Source organism: Eleginops maclovinus, chromosome 17 (genome assembly GCF_036324505.1).
Source record: "Eleginops maclovinus isolate JMC-PN-2008 ecotype Puerto Natales chromosome 17, JC_Emac_rtc_rv5, whole genome shotgun sequence".
Classification (NCBI taxonomy): Eukaryota; Metazoa; Chordata; class Actinopteri; order Perciformes; family Eleginopidae; genus Eleginops; species Eleginops maclovinus.
In genome coordinates this window covers 10,851,836-10,867,654 of record NC_086365.1, presented here as the reverse complement: position 1 = coordinate 10,867,654, position 15,819 = coordinate 10,851,836, and the positions used below count along the sequence as shown (strand labels likewise).

The 15,819-nt window shown below is 46.0% G+C and overlaps 1 protein-coding gene across 8 annotated transcripts in view; it reads right to left on the bottom strand.

Moving 5' to 3' along the window:
* Positions 1–15,819, bottom strand: part of sox5 (SRY-box transcription factor 5) — a 189,976-nt gene that overhangs the window by 47,193 nt on the left and 126,964 nt on the right. For all 8 annotated transcript variants that reach the window (XM_063905995.1, XM_063905993.1, XM_063905994.1 and 5 more), the window contains one exon: positions 15,329–15,551. In XM_063905995.1, coding sequence (XP_063762065.1) covers positions 15,329–15,551 — 223 coding nt within the window. The remainder of the gene's footprint in view (positions 1–15,328; positions 15,552–15,819) is intronic.

Below are 15,819 nucleotides of genomic sequence, written 5' to 3'. Positions count from 1 at the left end.
GTGCCAAGATGATGGGCAGTCTCTTGTCAAAAAACTAAAAAAGAAACCAGACAGGGGCACTATGTGGTGGCTTGAGAGTGGAGAATGAGATAGAGAGGTAGATGTATCAAAAAGCTTTTTGTCCAAGCCCACCTCGCACCACCACCTCCGCAAGGTTAGCTGCTAACAGTACCAATTACAGGCTTGTTGTTGGGGAGAACAGCGCTTGGCAACAGTTGCCGCGGTGGCCAGGCCTCTGTGTAAACACCAAAATCCCTCTACTCCTCCTCCTCCTTCTTCTCCTCCTTACTTTCCAGCCCCCTCCCAGAGATCCCCGCGTCCCAGTGTAGCGAAAATGTGCATGTATGTATACTACATGAGTGTGTGTGTGTGTTTGTTAGAGTCCCTGGTCGGTCTCAGCATCAACAGTGACTTTTAATTCAGAAGCTGCTCCAACATTAGTTATTAATAAACACCCAGACCACTAGGCAGACTAATGACACACACACACACACACACACACACACACACACACACACACACACACACACACACTGAACAGTTTTGGCACACACTCACACCCGGAGCTACATGACATAAACTTCTGAAAGTTAAGAGACGTTTTTTCACCGTGCAAAGTAAGTTTTTGGGTGAAGCAACAAGGGACATATGGTCCTCCACTAAAGTACTCTGACAATCACAGACGCGTCTCTAAACACGTTTTTGGCGACACACCTGTTAACAGAAAATCACACACACACACACACGATATCATTTGCCAAAACACCTTAAGACAAACCAGACAGAGGGCTTCATTTTTGTCCTTTAAAAGCGAGAGGAAGTTTTCTGAAAAAACAAAGACAAATTAGCTCTGTTTCCACTTCTCATGTAAATGTGAGACCTGCTGACGAAAATATAAAAAAGACATTTAGCTAACACAAAACAACAGATGTAGAGGGATCATTTTTCCCAGTCTAATATTAGGAATTGTATGGATGTATAGCAACATGTTTCCAATTCTATTCTAAGAATAGGCCAGAGCACATAAAGCAAACATTTACAAGGGTGTCAGTCAACAATTTAATAAATTGAAAATCCATTTATCTGAATACAGAGTTCTGCCCTTCACTCCACTGCCTTTCCCTAACAGATGGTGTTGTGGGTGCTTATGTCCAATTTGATTTGAACCAAACCCTCAGCCAATTTTTACACTGGCATGAAATCTCAGCGAGCCAGATCCACACACTGGCAGTCAGAAATAGCAGCGGAGAGGGCGCGACATTGTGAAAGAACGATGAAGGGCAAAATCTGGAGCGACATTCGAGAAAGTCGCAGAAAAACTTTCGTTGTTGTTTCATTCCGCTTGTGTGCTGTTTGTGTGCTGTGTGTTTTTTTTCCTTTTCTTCTCCCACCCCCCTCCTCTGCATGTTGTTTTTGTGCCGAGCTGGAGAAATTAGCGATGCTATCTTAATGCAGTGTTTTAGTGGGGGACAGAGAAGCAGTTCATTTCACACACTCGGACACATACACACCCTGTTTTTCCCCAATTGCCTCGCTGACCTCCATTATCATTAAGTTGTGTTTGATAGCATCTAGACATTTGAATCAGCGGCGGACTAATTCAGCTCGGCCCCTGATAGCCGCTGCCACCGCACCTTATTAGGGACAAGCTATGGGACCAAACACAGATCCCATTTTCATTTTACTGCCTCATACTTTACAGGATGAAGAGACCAAGTGTCAGCCGTGGTACTGATAACCACCACATACTGCCCGCTAATTGCCTGGTTAACAAACATGGCCTCATGAGAGACTCTTGAATTGATAATAGAGGGTTCACACGCAACAATGGGTCATGCTGTATTTAAAACTCAATGTATTCACTGAGGATCCTTTGAAAAGCTGCTCTGACAAGTCCTTTGTATCCTAGTCCTGCTGTCAGGTGCAAACCTTGCATCTCCTGAATGTCAAGTAAGAGAACCACCACTGTTAGGTTTTTAGGATTTAAGTTTTCAAAATGATTTCAGACTGTTGAATACGCACAAGAAGTCCAAACGTTTCTAAAACAATAGAGAAGTAACGCATCAAGGATCACTTCAATTGGATTTATTTAGTTACTTGCACATCTAAATGTAATTTACAGACTCATTTAGTCATAGCAAATCTGATTTATATCACTTCCTAAAACAAGTTTATGGTTGCATCTGTACATTCAGCTTTCTCCACCTGACATCAGAGTGAGGAGAGGGTTAAATACTCAGGGCCGGCACTCTTTTAATGCAAGCCTGTCCCTCCCTGTCAAAAGCATCCTGTTGAAGTAGGCCAAGGCATGTGTATTAGTGTGTCTGTGTGTGTAAGTGTGTCGTACACAGTGGCTCAGGCTGCTGTAATGGAAAATGACACTTGCAATCTGTCTCGTGGCAATAACCCCTCTTCAGTGCTCTTGTCTCCACTCCACACACACACACACACACACACACACACACACACACACACACACACACACACACACACACACACACACACACACACACACACACACACACACACACACACACACACACACACACACACACACACACACTCTCTGTCACTGCAGCAGCCCCCGGGCCATCCTTGTCACTGCACAGCTTTATTGCATCACTTTAACGTGACAACAAAAGAAGACATTGTGTGTTGGGCCTGCCGTGTACAGGAGGGGAACGGACCCACGCATTAACTACGACAGAGGCAGACGGGGGGCGCGCACAAACACACACACACACACACACACACACACACAGTGCAGCGTTTTCTCTTGCGAGTCGTGACATGTTTCGTCTGCCTGTCAAAGCAATGACAGAAAGACAGACAGAACAGCAAGACACTCCTGACACACTAATGTTGCTTTGCATGTTGGAAGCGCATTCAAACAGAGCTGAGTTATGACTTTAGCCTCCCTTGCGCTGTGTGTGTGTGTGTGTGTGTGTGTGTGTGTGTGTGTGTGTGTGTGTGTGTGTGTGTGTGTGTGTGTGTGTGTGTGTGTGTGTGTGTGTGTGTGTGTGTGTGTGTGTGTGTGTGTGTGTGTGTGTGTGTGTGTGTGTGTGTGTGTGTGTGTGTGTGTGTGTGTTAGAGAGACTGTTGGGTAAAGACTGTTATTTCTGATGCTATCATAGTTTTGGCCCCGTGTTGGCTGTTTGATTGACAGTTGGCTTGGCTTTAGAGTGGCTCTGCTTTGCCGGACGGCAGAGGCGGGATCCGCCTATTCTAGTTAACGCGGACGCTGTTGACGAGCACAAACAGACGCACATGCACACACGTCTCCCTCTGTTTACGTGTCTGTTTGAGTCTTAATATTCGTCTCTGTCTCTTACTGTGTTTCTTCTCTATGTGTGAATGTTTGTTCCATCTGTGCGTTGATCGGCCTGAGACAGAGCGCGTTGTAAAGCCTTAAGAATAGCCCACATTGTCCTGTGTGCTGCTCAAAGATAGGGCGACAGACATGTGAGAACCATTAGACCAATGGCAACAACAATCCAAACAGCACTGGAATGCTCTGCTGACTAGCATGTGTGGAGCCTAAATGGTTGGAGCCGAACGAGCCACTGTGCTCCAATTATTCGCTCACGTCGACACCCCCCCTCCCCCTGTAAATATTTCCCTACTTCCCAATTTTCCTGGTAAGATAAGATCATTTTTCACCGTTGAAAAAAAAAGGTTTGATTGGTTTATTAGATTTGCCTCATCAATAAAGGCTGATGCTGGTGATTAGGTCAGATTTAGATCACTTAGCCATCTGTGGCCAACCAAGCATTGGGTAGAACTTACACAAATTAGAGGACAACAACAGCGTCCGTGCTGCTGCATTAGATCATGGGAAATGTAAACCTGAGTGTTTTCTGTACTAGGGTCTAAAAGATATCTACTGTCTTTAGTGATTCCCCAAGCTTTTTTTCACAATTCTTATACAGTGCCATTTTAATTAACTGTGTTTTTAATCAATGATGGCGCCAATTTCAACATTTGCGCCGGACAATGTGTCACAAGTCTTTTATAAAGACACTTTTCTATTAATGAATCATCACATTCAATGCGCTCTGAAAGGTAGATTTGACTCAAATGTAATACCTTGAATCTAATTTCTCAATTCAAAACACTAATTCAGCTATACATGCCTAACACCATTAGAAATACTTACAGCAATTAACGTTTGTTTTTGTTCATAAAATCCGTCCTGCTCTTTCAAATAATTATCAAAACAAGTTAACTCTGTCTATTCAATAACCCTTTTATTAACTTTATTTATATGAATATCCCACAATCTTTGACCTAAACCTCAGATTTTCTCAATCATCAGTACTTCTTTTCTTTCTCAACATTCCTGTCTGTGTTTGACCCCCTCCTCCTCCCCCCACCATTCCTCCGACAAGACACCCATGACTCTGTGAGTGGGCTAATTGTCTTAACAACGTTTGGCTCAGGAGACACTGGAGACTACAGTCGGGTATGATAACCTTGGCCATAACCTCGTTAGCGTAATTAAACGAACCAACAAAACGGACGAGGAGGGCGTGATCTGAACCGGGGCTTAACCCAGTACGGTTTAGAAATCCTGCGTTTCGCCTGTGTGTTCACATAGTAAACTGATACCGTTGGGGGGGCAGGGTGGGCCAGACAGAAGGCTCAATGTTAGAGAGTGCGTAGGGTGTGTGTGCATTTGAGTTTAAGAGTGTGTCAGACAAACAGAAATAACCTGACAAACAAGTGTCCAGTGTGTCAGTGTGGACGGCTCCTTGAACGAGCATCACGACACTGTAGAGTGTGAAGCTCGCAAACAAACACGAGTTCAATTTGTGAGAGGAGAGAGAAACCGTGCTAGTGGAAGAGAGCGATGAAAATTCGGCCAGAAGGAGAAGATGGATCGTGAAATGCTTCCGTCAATGCTTTGTCTATGAATGTGTTTGCGCATAAAATGGACTTAAATAATACCATCACCTTTTTTGAAGCCCACTGCTGATCATGTGACACGCACACACAGACAGGAAATCCACCCACATCTGTAGGAGCCTCAAATAGCCCTGTTACACACCACGTAGACCCTGCTGATCATTGATATTCATAGCTAATCATTATTTTCACATTCTAAATTTAAGCAACCAGGAAAGGGCTGCGAGCGTAGGACGGGAGTCCGTGCCAAAACAAGGTGACGCACCGAGACGCAGATCATAGATGTATACGGCCAAAGTTTTATGGTAACGCTTTAAAATGCAGCGGAGGGATGAGGAATGTAGGGAGGGATGGATGTTTTGGAGAAAAGAAAGGAACAAGTGAGTGTGAGGGAAAGGGGGAGGGAGGGAGGGAGGGAGGGAGAAGTTGGAGAGGTAGGAATCATGTGTTGCCTTAGGAATGGAGAGTTTCTCCAACTGCAAACGCAGTAACGGGCCAAGCTAAAACAAACAAGCCTTATTGAAGGTGTACTCACTGAACACAGGAGCAGATCCATCACTCAGCGGGAAACTCCACTCCCACAATTAGGCCAATTAAAAAAATGGGCATTTATAGGGACTATGTATTAATGATCTCTGTTGTATCATGCCGCGATGTCCCTCTTAAACCCCCTGACTGTAATGTTTTATGTGTACAGAAACACACACCTGGGTTATAGACTGGCGTACAGCAGCTGATTTGCTTTGTCGGTTATTACAATGAGCCAAGAGTCCTTGTGTGTGCGCATTTCACCCTGTGTGTGCACGCTTACATCTGAGTGTGCGTATGTTTGGATGTTTGTGTGTGAGTGTGTGTGTGTGTGTGTGTGTGTGTGTGTGTGTGTGTGTGTGTGTGTGTGTGTGTGTGTGTGTGTGTGTGTGTGTGTGTGTGTGTGTGTGTGTGTGTGTGTGTGTGTGTGTGTGTGTGTGTGTGTGTGTGTGTGTGTGTGTGTGTGTGTGTGTGTGTAGGTGACAGCTCCAGCCCCCAAACTGACTGGCATCTGGCGGTGGCAGTTGTTTTAACAGCTGAGCTGACAGCATTAATCCGAACGCACCCAAATCAAAAGGAGACAACACCTGTTCACTGCTCCTGAGCCCAGCCGAGGAAGAGATGAGGGAGGGAGGGAGGGAGGGAGGGAGGGATAGAGAGAGACGAAGTATGAATGGAAGCAGTGAGTGAAAGAGATGGAGGGGGAGTGATTAGAAGCAGGTGGAGAGAGTGACGGGGACAAAAGGAGGTATGAGGAGAAGGATACACGGAAGGTGGCGGAGAAGAGAAACAGATGATGGGGAAAGGATGAAAAAGCAAGGGATGAAAGGGGGGAGAGAGACAAGAGGGAAGGATGAGGTCGGAGAAAAGGATGAGAAGTGGTGGAGTGGTGGTGGTGGGGTGCGATGAGAGCGGGCATGCTGCCAGGCAACACACACACGACACTCTTTCCCCAGAGCGAAGCGGAAAGGGGCAGTGGGCCAAACGAGCAGGGAGGGGTGAAAATAGAGAGAAGGGGAGGGGAGATGTGAATTGATGGATAGAGGGATCCCACAGGGAGGGAGGGAAGGAGAGGGGAGAAGGACGGCAGGAGAGAGGGAGGATGAGGGGGTAGCAGACAGACTGAAGTACAGCAGCGATCCATCCAGAGGAGCATCACAGCTCCAGCATGAGGGGCTGCTGATGACCGAGCAGCAGCGCAGGGAAAAGAATGCAGCCAGGGTGAGGTGGGGGTGGAGAGGGGTTGCGGATGCTTGTCTCCTAACATCTGGCTCAAATAAGGACTGGCAGGGCTGTGGGCTCGGGGTCGCGACCCCTGAGGCTGACAACACAGACAGAACCCCTTCAACTGCGGGACCCGCCCTCTGACCAGCAGGCCAGGGGTTAATTAACGTGGCCCCTGTGGCTTCAAACACTGACACAGTGACTGCTGATGGACTGGCTGAGTGAATGAATGTCTGAGGAGCTGGTTAACTTCTCGGCAAGCTGGCTGATGCATTGTGGGACAGGCTAGCTGACATATTGAAAGACTGAGCTGACTGACTGCAGTGCGACACAACAGTATTCACACCACCCTGATATATGTCACATAAGAGGGAGCAGAAACAGTAAGGGTGGCTCGTGGGAGGAGATTACGTAGATTGTTGGCATGAGTCCCCCTAGACATCCCTGAATCTGCCGCTTCTCAGCCGGGTCACCAAGAGTTGGCGGCACACACTACATGAGTGATGTTACTGCCATGTGTGCAGAAGATCTAACCAGAGCGATGTGGTGGTATGCACCAATCCGACTCCTCCACTCAGGCTGTTAAAGCCCTTTTACATCCGTGTCAGGCCTTAAATCCCACGCTGGACACTGCTGACGGGGGGGATCGGGGGCTGCAGCTCTGATGCTCTCACATGTTGTGTTGGAGCTGAGATGTAAAATTGCGCTAAGCAGATTGTGCTACTTTGCACACAAGCCTACATGGGATTATACAGAGGGAACCGGGGTGTAGTCTCAGTCACACACATATATTAACATGCAGAGATGCAAGCATATACACACTGAATCTTATGCAAAAACAGCCCAAGAGCTCTAACGCATAGCTATGTAAAGTACATTACAGCCTACAGTAAGCTTAACTGCTGCCATGAAGGTGCCATAAAACCGTGCACCTACAGTATAGGACCTGTTTTAAATAGGTCACAAAAACATAAGCCAACGCTAACATATGCTATATACATACTGTCAATGCATCACAATAGCTAAAGTCACTTTAATCTACAGAAATGTGCGTGAATATGAACATGTGTTTCACCTAGTTTGCATATGAGTGGTGAATCAGGATCCCTGGTGTTTATTGATGCATGGCACACACATTTAAGGAAGTGTTAGAAATGCTCTCCAGGGTACAGGTTAATAATCTCCTAGGGTTTTAAAAATTCTTAGTCAAATCTGACAAAAATAACTTTCCCTCCTACTAAACTTTCAAATTAAAATATTGACTTTTTAAATAAAGCATTACCAATTGTTGGAATTTAAGCTGTGCTAAAAACTCTGGAAAAATCGCAAGGGCATAATGTCACGTCAGGCATAAATTGTGAGCTCTTACTTTGTGCTTCATTTAAAGTGAACTTTGAAGTTCTCACACATAATATTTGGATGTTGCTAGCAGCAAAGTGATAGCTTTTTATACTTTTTAGTGGCACAATGTCAAGATGTGATTCCAAAATGCAGCATCCACCTACTCACACAGTAACTGCTGGGTTGTCAGTAAACTCCTTAATGGAAGGTATCAGCTAACTTGACTTTTCTTCTTATTAAGTGAGAGTGTTTGAGGCTACAGCCGTCTGGCCTTTTGAAAACTGGTAAACCTCCAAGAAGCAATTCCTCTCCACAATGTTTCTCAGAGTTTTTGTTGCACAAGTGCCTCCATGAAAAGTTTTAAGATTTTTCAGCTGCGATTCATATCCTTTTGATAAAGTAATTGAGGGACAAAAGTCTGCGTACTTCACACAAAACTCATTCATCTCGCAGCCATTTTGCAGCATAAAAACATTCCTCGCTCTCTCCATGGGAATGGGAGAAAAGACCAAGAAAGGAAAAATCACAGAAATAGAAGAGAAACAACAACAGGGCGTGCAAATGAAGAGAGTTTATGAGAACGCTGAATAGATAAATCATGGATTCCACTGATTCGGTCATGGGACATGGCGCTGAATGGGAGTCAATGGGTGGATGCCAAAACACTGGGGCCTGTCTAACATTTGGGAGTCAGTGACAGGAGGCCTTTATGTGGGACAGTCAGACAAATCCACATGCACACACACACAGACATATTCAAATTATTGTATGACTCACAGCTAATGCAGAGATACATATCTAATGTAAAGAAATATACAAATAATATCTGCCAGGTACCAACACAAATACACACATGTCCTACAGTACACACACTGTACTGTAGGGCCGTCATACGCTGGGTAGGTCACAATGGCTATGCTATGGAAGCCCTGGCTGATTCATGAACCTCAGGCCTTTGTCCTTAACTTAATGCCACGCCGGGAGGCCAATAACACACACTCACACACACACACATGCACACCCACCATCAGGCAAAGCCACAGGACCCTCTCTCCTCTCTCTAAGCCCCTTTATGCTCATGTATTGGACAAAAGCTGGGGCACTGCTTTTCCCCTAAAACACACACACACACACATACACACGCACACGCACTATTCATCTCCTTAATATCGCTCATCTGGGCTGGAAAGAATGGTAGAAAAGGAGTTTCATCCCCACTGATTGTCTCGCGCAGGGCTGTGGAGAGAATGCCACGTTGAAAAGCAGACGCAAAACAATTCAATAAGAAAAGTGACTTGAATGCGCCTTTCATCGAGCCAACAATGGCCAGCCCCACAATAGGCCTCAGGTTCGCCCCATGACGCTGCCTGTTTCTCATGCCACAAAAGGAAGAAAAAAAACACCACGAGTTGACTCGATTGGAGTTGTGAGCCATGTCAGATGATGATCCCTCCCCCCCATCTATTACAAACGCGGTAGAGTTAACTGACACAGTGACGCTCGGCTAACTGGATGGAATGTTTGAAAGAATCTTCAATAAGCAACATGATGTTGGTAGTGTGCTTTAAAGGGAGTGTGATGGCGCAACACATATTTTCTTTTTCAATGCGTGATCTTTCTGAGCAAAACCTGTTTGATTTTTATCATTGAATGTTTTCTTTTTCTGTGCTAGAAGGAATAGCATAAAAACCAACCCTGGAGTTTGATTCTCCTCCGGTCAGAGGTTCAAGGCAGCTAGTCTCATAATTATGGTGTCAACTTCTGTTGTATTAGAGTCCTTTAATTGGCGGACGGGACGAGATCTTGCTTTTTCTGGCTCAGCTGAACTTTCTTTTTAGCTTGTAGTGAATAATAAAAACAATTCTCTCTTTTAACCTCCCCCTCCGTTTCATTTCATTCGCATTTCCTTTCCCAGCGCGAGAAGAATGATGGCGACAAACAATGGCTGTGAGAGTCCTGCTGCACTTCATGTTAATTTATACAACTAACTAATTACCGACAAAGGATGGAAATCACATAAAGACGTTCTCTCGCTCCCACGCTAGGGCTGTGAACCTGCTGCTGCTGTATGTGTGTGTGTGTTTGTGTGTGTGTGTGTGTGTGTGTTGCAGTCTTCAAATTCCCCTTAGGGATATGTGCTTAAAAGTCACAGGTCCATGTGATGTCTTGCAAGGATTGTATATGCCATTGTTGATGTTTATAGGGTGTGTGTGTGTGTGTGTGTGTGTGTGTGTGTGTGTGTGTGTGTGTGTGTGTGTGTGTGTGTGTGTGTGTGTGTGTGTGTGTGTGTGTGTGTGTGTGTGTGTGTGTGTGTGTGTGTGTGTGTGTGTGTGTGTGTGTGTATGTGTATGTGTATGTGTGTGTGTGTGTGTGTGTCTGTCTTTGACAAACCCCCCTACACAGTAGAGCAGTAGAAGGATTAAGCAAAGTGAAGTGTGGGGGGGGGGTGCTGATGGACGGATGAACCAGAGACTGCCTCGATCCCTCCACTTCTCCGGCTTTTTTTTTTCCTCCCTTTCTCTCCCTCTCTCCTTCTTCTTGGCAGAATGTATCCGCCCTTCCCATTGTCACCCATTGGAGTGTAGGGAGGCGTGAGGGAGCTCCGGCCACTGTGTGCTTGTGTGGCACAATGGCCTCGCCTAAGTGCTGTCCTATAAAATGCCTCAGTGCTCTCTAAAAGCAGAACCTGGGTTTCCTGCCTGCCTTGAAAATAGATGAAGTGCTCTGTGTGTGTGTGTGTGTGTGTGTGTGTGTGTGTGTGTGTGTGTGTGTGTGTGTGTGTGTGTGTGTGTGACATCTGTCATTGAGTTGGCATTTTCAGTATGGAAACCAGTGCCTCGGAGCAGCTAGTACGCTCAGCCATAAAAACACCATTCTGGTTGACCTCGAGGTTGCCCGCGCTGTTATAAACCTGCACAACGCGTGTGAGTGTGTGTGTTGTGTCTCTGCACGTGTGTTCAGGGCAAGGCTGTGCAACACAGAGGCCAGGGTCTGACCCCACGGCTCAATAAAACAACGAGAATATTGCCAATTGTTGACCCGGACAACATATTCCCCAGGAGAAGTGACAGTCAAAGCCACATCAGCGAGTCAGTGTGAGCGCTCCCCGGTAATGAGGGTTTTTTCAGAGCAATCATTTCCTCAAACTGGATGTCTGTTTACAAGGAATTGGGCAATTTGTTGTCCATCCATCTATTATGCTATCTTTTATTAAACTGTTTTTTCCCTTTTTTTGATAGATCTTGTTAAATAGAACACCAAATGTGTGAAATCAGACATCATAAAATGTGTAATTCTTCTCTTTCTCTTACTGTTAAGTTGTTGCATTTCAAATTGCTGCTGAATCAATTCAAATTTCTATCACCATTTTTTTTTTTACAAGGGTGAAGCGTTGACACTGGGAGTCCATAAAAATGACTGCTGTTAAACTTGGTTGCACTTACAGCAGATTTAAATACATTTGGAGAAGTTATAATTTAAAGGTATTTATATCATAACTTTTCCTATGTTGCGTCATTTAGGCAATACCTAAAGGTTCATTCAGCGACAAAAATACACAGCAGGAAAAAAAGGGAAATCATAAAATGTCCCAGAGGCCTTAGAGCCCAAGTGACGGGTAGCTGGAGCTGGGTAGCATAGGGTCAGCAGACGGGTCCAGAGATGGAGCTCAGCTGGCACTCACTGTGAGACACTTGCTGCCAGAGAAAGAGGAGAGGAGAGGAGAGGAGAGGAGAGGAAAGGAGAGGAGAGGAAAGGAAAGGAAAGGAGAGGAGAGGAGAGGAGAGGAGGAGGAATGAGGCTGAGTGTCTGGTGAAAGTCCAGGGCAGTGAAGGCACCACTCCAGGGGCCGAAAGGAACATCTGTGCCCCATTTAGTGATGTTTCTTCTCCTCTTAAATCCCCTCGTACTTCTTCTCCTCTCTTTTACATTGCAGTTTATAGTCTCATTCTATCCATCTGTCCGGCCAGCCTTCTATCTCGCTCTCTATCCAGTCCCACTGCTGGGCAGATAGATTATCCCCAGGCCCTGTCCTGTGGCACGGGTCACAAGGGGTTAACTGCTGAGTCCAAGGGAACAGTCCAGGTGTGTGTGTGTGTGTGTTTCACTGTACAGGTGTGTGTAAGACATCTCTCTTGGGTGTATGAACAGGCTCTCCTTTCGACCCTGTGCCTCCCGCGACACTCTACGCTCTGCTTTCATTATACCACACCATATAATGACACACACACACACTCGAGCACGAGCGGCTTGCCCTGCGGCCTCTCGTCTCAGGTCCGGACAAACACACATAAACAAATGCACACACACACACACACACACACACACACACACACACACACACACACACACACACACACACACACACACAGACACACACGATGGTGTCATGGCATTCTTATCTCCGCTTTTTCTCCCTGTCGGTCCTGAAGAATTTATTGAAGACGGCGGCTAGCGGTTTGTGTGTCTGCGTCTGCACGTATATGTACCGGTGTGTGTGTGTGTGTGTTTGTGTGTCTGTATGAGTGTGTGTGAGAGAAAGTGAGTGTGTATCTCGAGGGTAGCAGGTGGCCGGTGGAGTAAGACAAGAGATGAATGGAGAGAGCAGGAGAGCGGTGGAGCATGGTTGGGCCAGGCCATAGGGGACACCATGGCTAGTCATTTATTAGAGGACAACACACACGCATACAAACACACACACACCTTTTGCGTGCACCTTGCATGTATGCAGCCAAATGCAATCCTTCCCATGACACACATACTTGCTTTATCACAACAACATATGCAAATACACAAACGCAAGTGTACATGCTCCCAAAGGCTTAAACAGCACACACACACACACACACACACACACACACACACACACACACACACACACACACACACACACACACACACACACACACACACACACACACACACACACACACACACACACACACACACACACACACACACAAACTGACCTAGTATCTACCACTCTCCATTCATCTAGCCTAAGTAGAGCAGCACTAGCCACAACACAGAAATATATCTTTTAAACTTAAGCATTGTGTGTGTGTGTGTGTGTGTGTGTGTGTGTGTGTGTGTGTGTGTGTGTGTGTGTGATTAGCTCAGGGCCTCCCTTCGACAAGTCAAGCTTCTCTCTCTGTTCTGAGATGTTTATCGTTTTCTGACCTATTTTGAGTCTCTGGCCCCTTGTTCACATCCCTGCTAGTGTTAATGCTCCTGCTCTCTAAATGTATGTGTGTGTGTGTGTGTGTTGTGTGTGTGTGTGTGTGTGTGTGTGTGTCATTGATCCAGCTGGAAGCAGTGTGTGTAACACAGAGAGAGAGAGAGAGAGGGAGCAGCAATATTCCAGGCCTTTCATAATGATTAAAGCCTTCATTAAATTTTCATCCCAACCTGCTGTTTGCTGCTAATGGCCTTTGTGAGCCACACAGCCAAACAATAGCTAGCTGGGCACAGAAAAGGGATTTCTATCTCGCGCTCAATACCGCCCCTCGTCGTTTCTCTCACTCACCCCCCCACCCCCTCTCCATTTCCCTCTGCCTCTCTTCATCTTTTCTCAGCATCCCTTTTCTTCCTTTACTCTCTTTTCTTTCTTCCTTTCTCTGTTGCTTGGCCTGGGCTTTTGAGTGTGTGTGTGCTGGGTCTGGAGGCGCTGGGGCCTTTTGTTAGCGCGTTTTCATTTAAACGTAGGGCAGATAATGCTCCGGGTTGGTTTGGATGCCGCACCACTGTGGCACTCTGCTAATGGGGTCTGTGAAGACACTGCTCTCTCTCTCCTTCACTTTCCTCCTCCATCCTTCACATCTCCTCTCTCTCTCTCTCTGTGTCTGCGCTGGCTAACTCCATAAAGATCCATTATTGCTGTTTTTTCCCCCAGTGCAGCCAGTTCACGAGGTCCAGTGAAGCAGCGGACAACCCAAAACACACCTCAATTACAGCTCGGTTCGGCAAACAACCTAGATTTTCCTTTCTTTTTTTTTGTTGTAAAATGTGCCACAACAGGCCTCTATTGAAAGGAATAAAAACAGGCAGACGGCGAGAGCTGACCAGCAGTTTCGACCGCTTTGAAAGCCTTATAGAGGAGTCTGGAAAATAAGGTTAGCACATCGCAGCTTGAAATGAAAGCCTGTTGATGTACTGTCTGGAACACACACCGACACATGAACACTTAAAAGACAAACACACACTGCACCGCTGCACTGTTCTTTCACCTTTCGGGCACGCTGTCTGCAGGCTGCCTACAGTTCAGAGATGTTTGAATAGAAATCCCAGGCACAGCAGAGGTGAATTTAGAAGCAAAGAGGAAAGTATGCAACTGTATGAAAAGATTTAGTTTTTATAACATAAATCTGCCATCAAGGGCTTAACCGTATTTGGGATCGGGTCAATTATCTTCAGATCTTTTTAGTTCGGTTGGTTTCCAAACTTCCATGCATTTCAGACCAAGGAAGACCTCTGATCTGCTTTGCTTCGAGGAGGCCTTAAATTCCCATTTTCACGGCTTTACTTTTTTGCTGGGTCTTTTACAACATGTTTACATGCTTTAATGTTCTAAAAGCACATTATTTTTCTCCTGCTGTCTCTCTCACACTGACCTCCCTTTGTTGCCTATGAAATTCATATCCACCATGGCATTTATATGATCCCATTAGATGGACACCTGTGTGTAATCTCTTATCACATTATCACTATCACATGCATTTCACAGCGACTTAAGCCCCTCTTTATCTGCCCAATGAGAAATTAGAGCTGGCCACGGGCTAATTTTATCTCTTGACTCCAACTGTTAGCCCAAGGCTAAATTTATGAATGAAATGTCGGGGCTTATTGTGCTAGGCTATGTAGCCCTGAGCAAAAAATCTGGTTTAGTGTCTTCAATCGTTTGTCTCTTTCTTTATCTGAGGGCTGAGGCGGTGTAATCCCAAAGGCTACAAAGGTAGCAGGTGACGTGCAATAAACGATCACTGATCATTGAGTGGAAAGGTAATGTGAGTGTAAAAAAGGCTTCAGGCTCTTCACACACTCACATGCATGCACACATCTTATTGGTCAAGTTGTGATAGATATGCAAAGGGGGGCGGACAATAGGCCCAAACAGCTCATGTTGTCTGTCTGTGTGCTGGATAACAAAGGCTCGCCTCTCGTCTGAATGTGTGTGGGTTCATAACAGAGCATGAGAGCACTACAGAAAAAACAAGAGAGACAAAAGAAGAAGCAAGAAAAGACAACAGAGTGTGATAATAGAGCAAAGCCAGAGAGATGACGGGAGCTGGTGAGCACACATCTGGCCGCACAAGTGCCCCCTTTCATCACTGACCTTCTGGCTCGTTCTTGATCAGCTCCTCCATCTTGCGCTGTTTCAGTGTGTCCACCACGTCTGCCAGGCTGCCCTTGCGTCTCTCTGGAGTCCCGAGGGTACCTGTGGCTAAGCTTCCATCGCTGCAGGCCCGCCCACCTCCTCCACCATCCTCTTTGCCTGGTGAGGTAGCATTGTGCTGGGGGTAAGGACTCAAAGAGCTCCGCTTAGTGCCGTCCTGCTCCTGGAAGGGAAGGAAGAGAGAAGGAATTAAATACGAGCCTCAATAAATACTCAAACTCAAAGACAGAAATAAACAAAATGGGAAAGAAGGTGGAGGAGGAGCTGGCATACACCCTTCATTATCTCCCACCCAAATCTCCTTCCCTTGTTCCCTTTATTCTCTCCATCTCCCCTTCTCATACCTCAGTGCAACTGTCATCCCCGGCCAGTTATCTCAAGTTAGGGCACATTTCTTCTTCCTTCTCTCCCTCACATCCTTGGGAATCTAC